At 34.2% G+C, this 6,000-nt stretch overlaps 1 protein-coding gene across 4 annotated transcripts in view; it reads left to right on the top strand.

Annotated features, from left to right (window-relative positions):
* The window catches only part of fes (FES proto-oncogene, tyrosine kinase), a 58,045-nt gene extending 55,879 nt beyond the window's left edge, over positions 1-2,166 (top strand). For all 4 annotated transcript variants that reach the window (XM_056461052.1, XM_056461053.1, XM_056461051.1 and 1 more), the window contains one exon: positions 1,685-2,166. In XM_056461052.1, coding sequence (XP_056317027.1) covers positions 1,685-1,818 — 134 coding nt within the window. In that variant the 3' untranslated portion in view covers positions 1,819-2,166. The remainder of the gene's footprint in view (positions 1-1,684) is intronic.
* The last annotated feature ends 3,834 nt before the right edge of the window (positions 2,167-6,000 follow it).

A 6,000-nucleotide genomic window follows, 5' to 3' on the forward strand; every position in this document is an offset into this window, starting at 1 on the left:
CGACGCCACTGGTAGAGGCTTTTTTTTTTCCTAGACCTTTTTTTGGAGACTTTTTCAAGGCCTATATATATATATATAAATAAATATATATATATATATATATATATATATATATATATATATATATATATATATATATATATATATATAATAAAAGTATTCTTGTTTTTATACAATTATTATTCTAAATAATCTTAAATGTAACTGGAAAACAATGTTAAGACACAACTGGAGTGATGCTAAGATCATTTAACAATTTTTTTTGCATAAATATTTTTATTTGAATGAAATTCTATAGACAATTCATTAAAAAAAAAAAAAAAAAACGTTTTATAGAATTGTCTGTTGTCTTGGACTTGACACATGGCAGAGAATTCACGTTTATTTAGTCTTGCCTCCCTGACTACTCATCCCTCCTTTTTGCTTCATACAAACAAATCTATCAGGAGGCATGCTTTAAGTAAGATCACCATCATATTGTTTAAACTAGTTTTATCGACTTGCAAAACAAAAAAAAAGGCTGTTACTCCGGTTTTACAACGCATAAGTGGTGCGTGAGCAGCAAGTAGCCTGCTTTTTTGGCGCACATGTTAACTACCGGGACTCGCACCGGCAGAAGAGCAGCGCGGGTTCTCTGCGCACATGCGGAGAAGTGTCACTTTGCTTTTTGATTACACTACATTGCTTTCACCAGTGTTGGTTCGGTTGCATATATAGAATAACTTCTTTATTTCGGAATTACCACTCTTAATAAATACACTTTGCATATGAAGTAAATCATATCTCAATGCATTTATTGGGGCACTGGAGAGTTTTTACTGGGGCACGTGACCCAGTAAATTGGGTCTAGCGACTCCGCTAGAGGCTTTTTTTTCCTAGACCTTTTTTGGAGACTTTCTCAAGGCCTCAGTTAGCTTCTACTGTTCTCCGTCTGTGATTCGTAGAGATTTTTAGTCTCTCGAATAATCATCCAAACCGACAGACAGACACTCATCCTCTTTTAGCCTGATTCATAACAGTCTGCTTGGAAAAAAAAATATATATATATCTGAATATTAGGCATGGATACATTATATATATATATATATATATATATATATATATATATATATATATATATATATATATATATATATATATATATATATATATATATATATATATATATATGTATCCATGGCTAATATTCAGATGGCCAGAAAGTGATTAATTTATTATAGATTGTTAAAATGTTGGTGTCTGTGATGCAGCAAGTCCAGAGACTGTTGTGTACACCATGCTTTTATATAAAAATTATTTGACTTAGTTCCTTTAATGTGTTATTTGACTAAAAAGTGCTCATAAACAAATATTTTCTCAAATCAAATGAGTAGGGGCTTGGACCCAGAAACAGTATCCATACGTCATCGATACGTCACGACGCAACAAGCGGATATTTAGTTTCAGTGCATCATCATACTGAAATAAAGGTCTGCAGCAACTTCTGGTTGATGTGGATTCTGGTTTACGCGAATACAACAGTGCTGTGATTGTAATCATTTGTTTACAGTGAGAGCAGAGTTAGCTGTTAATACTTTAAGCTAAAGATCAAAAGGTTAACACGATGAAGACGTTTTTTAATAGCAGCTTTTGCTCATATTTAATACATTTTCCAATATAACTGAAATGTTGTTTCTGTGTTTAGGATATCGGATGCCGGCCCCAAATAACTGTCCGGATGAAATCTACACCCTCATGTGTCAGTGCTGGCAGTACGACCCGAGAAAAAGACCCTCATTTCTCAAACTAAAGGCAGATCTCAGTGCTTTATGTCAGTAACACACACACACACACACTCAGGCTCACATGTACAGTAAAGGCAGTGTGTGTTATAATGAAGCTAAATCAAAGGATATTTTATTATTATTATTATTATTTGTACACCACTCAAATCTGCAGTAAATGTGCAGCATCAGTGCCTTCTGACGGAAAAGAGATTATAATGAATAATTTCATCATTTTAAAAACATGTTCAGTGTTCAGGTTGTTTCCTACGAGGTTTTATTAGTGATGTTTAAATCAAGTATAAATTATTATTGTTTTGCACATGTGATCACATGAAGCTAAGTCTGTACATACACCTGTTAATGTATGAAAGTACTGTGAATAAATCTGATTCATTATTAATGATAGTAACTGCTTTTATTCAGCAGAGATGCATTTTAAGTGATGAAATGTGGCAGCAGATACAGTATATGCGTGATCTCTCAATCTCTGTTTCACAAGGACAGCCATTAACATATTAAAAAAAAAAAAGTAAAACATTATAATGCTTGAGTTTGATAACTTTGAGAGATTATGATCCTAATAATTACTAATATTACAAATATAACATTTATTTACACCATGGCTATAATAACCATGGATTAAAATGAGCATAAGTATGGTACTATTTGTAAATGAAAAATGTTTTACATTGCAAGCGGAATATTGTCAATAAAATTATCATTATTATAATACACAAGTATAAAATTTAGATTAATTTGTTGTTTACTCTGACTTGCATAATTAACCAGTTAATAGTTGTTTTAATTGCACTTTAAGCATACTAATATATTGCTAGTAAACAGTTGAAGACAGAATTATTAGCTCCTCTTTAAATTTTTTTTTTTCTTTTTTAAATATTTCCCAAATGATGTTTAACAGAGCAAGGAAATGTTCACAGTATGTCTGAGAATATTTTTTCTTTAGGAAAGACTTATTTGTTTTATTTTGGCTAGAATAAAAGCCGTTTTAAAAAAATTTAAAACCATTTTGAGGTCAATTTTATTAGCCCCTTCAAGCTATTTTTTTCGATAGTCTACAGAACAAACCATCATTATACAGTAACTTGCCTGATTTCCCTAACCTGCCAAGTTAACCTAATTAACAGTTAAGCCTTTAAATGCCACTTTGAGCTGTACAGAAATGTCTTGAAAAATATCTAGTAAAATATTATTTATTTTTATTATTATTCTTTGTTATTAAAACTATTATGTTTAGAAATGTGTTGAAAAAATCTCTCCGTTAAACAGAAACTGGGGAAAAATAAACAGGGGGCTAATAATTCTGACTTCAACTGTATATATGTTTACAAGCAAGATATTAGTACACTTAAAATGCAATTAAAAAACTAGTTAACAAGTTGTATTTTTGAGGATTAATTTTGTTATTGTACAACTACAGTGCTCTTGGTCAATCCAAAACCCTCAAACCTGAACATTTAAGTAGTAAAAGTCAATTTGTGGCTTTCTTAATAGAATATCTGCATGTACAGGAAAATGTTCCCATCTCTTTTGTTTATTTTTAACTCAAAATTTACAAATAAACATTTCTAAAATAAAAAAAAACAACAACTCAGTGACAATATAGCCACCCTTCTTTTCGATAACAGTCACAAGCCTGTTTCATCTTTTTGTGCAGCTGCAACCACAGCATTCCAGACAGCCACTGTTTAGAGAGGTGTATTGTTTACCTTGACTGTAAATGTCCTGCTTAAGAAGGGCCCAAAATTTCTCAATAGGTTTAAGTCTGGTGTAGAAGGGGGCCATGTCATTAGTTTTTCATTTTTAAAGCCTTTACTGGCCAGCCACGCAGTGGATTACTTTGACACTAGTGATGGAGTGTTGTCTTGCATAAAAATCAAAGTGTTCTTGAAAGACTTTTTCCTGTACCACTGCTTGAACAAAGTGTCTTCCAAAAATTGGCAGTAGATTCTGAGTCCATTTTCAACCCAAAAAGGTCCAACTAGCTCATCTTTAATAATATCTGCCCATACCAGTGCCCCACCTCCACCGTGCTGGCATCTGAGTCGAGGTGGAGCTGTGTCTGTTTCTATTCCAACCACGGGTCCATCCATCTGGTCCCTCAAGAGTCACTCTCATCTCAGTCCACAAAACCATTGAAAAATCTGTCTTCAGATATTTCCTGGCCCATTCTTGAAGTTTCAACTTATGTGTCTTGTTCAGAGGTGGTCAGGTTTCAGCATTTCTTACCATGGCCATGTCTCTGAGAACTGAACACCTCATAATTCCTGACTCTGTAGGTTGCCGTTGTGGAATATGGCAGCACTGGAGTATAATAGGTTCCTGGTAGCTTAATGCTTGATTCATCTCAAATCTTTGGAGGTAAATTTGCGTCTTTTCTTCTCAACACATTTCTCGCAACCATGTTGAATATTTGCTACAAAACATTTGATGGTTGTGTGATCGCACCCCAATATCTTAGATATTTCAAGAGTGCTGCATCCCTGTGAAAGACCTTTTACAATTTTTGACTTCTCTGAGTCAGTTCAATCTCTTCTTCGGCCCATTTTTCTTGAGGAGAATAAACTGCCTAATAATTATGCACACCTTGATATAGGGTGTTGATCTCCTTAGGCCACACCCTCCCTCGTTAAATAAATACACATCACCTGGTATGCATTAAGACCAATAAGCATTCAATTTTATACAGCTTGGAGTAGGAAATCATGAATAAAATGGTGATATGGTCAAAGTAATCACTTGCCTAAAAATTGTGCGCACAGTGTATATATACATTCTTGTAAATATAAATTATTATTATTAATTTGATTCATATAAAAGCCAAACACAGATATTTACTACTATTCTTAATAAATTGGATTCATATAAAACTGAACACAGATATAATACTATATTAATAATACTATTGCAATTCTCTTTTAATTGTGCAGAGAATCAAATAAATGTAGTAAAACTCCTTGACATGTACGGTATGTCATCATCTTCTCATGGCAGAGTTATTTACTGAAACAAAAATTCATTTGGCTATTTTAGTTGAGCAGCTCATAAATCTGTCATATGCTGAACGTATTTCCTCCACTGCTGTAGTTTTATAAAACATTCAAATAAATTACATAAAGCTATTTGTAGAATTGTGAGAGACACAGGTGTGAAAAGGTGTGTATCGGTATATGTATCTCATCCGCCTCGAGGACGAACAATACAAATCATATGATATGACAGGTGACACATTGTGCACAAACCCTCTGCATAACTTGATTGCATGATATTTTGGGCTCATGCAGGACTATCATATGACACTTTTTTCATTTCTCCCATTCCAGTATTACCTTGGCTTAGAAAAATGATAGCTATTATTGGGTCACATTGAGTCCAAGCTCTATGCAGGCTTCATCGTGATATATCTGATAAATCTGAGTGCACATTTGGTTGATGAGGTCACGATCAGCTGAGAAGTTCACATTTGCTTGATCTTTTGACATACGATTGAAGGCAGAATCATTAGCCCTACTGTAAAATATTCTCAGTATTTCCTGCCAGATTTCAAGTCTTATTTAGCAGGTTTGAACTACTTTTTTTACATTTTTTTAAAGAGCCCTTATTATGGGTTTTTGAAAATGACCCTAAATGCAGTGTGTAACCTAACTCTAAGTGAAGTGAAATATCCAGCTAAGTCTTAAATCTAAAAGTGCACCGTGTTAAAAACTATTGACTATAAAAGAACTATAAAAACTATAAAAGATCTATATAAAACTATACACCCATTTGTTGCGCGCAAGGCCGGGAAAATTGAATGTTTTGGGCGGCCGCTACAATTGGATCCTATACCAAAGTTGGTGACCCAGTGGTTTCACAGGCCTTACTAAAATAATGAGGACCGAGGGGGTGTGGTGGAGGTGAAATTACGGGAATTTTCCAGGAGAAATAACAAAACGGGAGGGTGGCGGGAGATGGGTCTGAAATACCAAAGACTCCCGGAAAAAAAGGAAGTGTTGGTACTGTAGGTATGCTCACACATACACTCTGCACTCTGACTACTTCAAAATTGTTGATAAGCCATGGAGGGCATTTCTCTCTGTCTCGCGCTGATCGCTGTCGACCAATCAAAACAGACTGGGTCTTCAGACCAGTCAGAGCAAATTAGCATCGCTCTAAGGATGCATTCAGGAACCAATTAATCGCCGAACGAATCATATTGAAGTCGTTGGGATGATTA

This window comes from Danio aesculapii, chromosome 7, assembly GCF_903798145.1.
Source record: "Danio aesculapii chromosome 7, fDanAes4.1, whole genome shotgun sequence".
Lineage (NCBI taxonomy): Eukaryota > Metazoa > Chordata > Actinopteri > Cypriniformes > Danionidae > Danio > Danio aesculapii.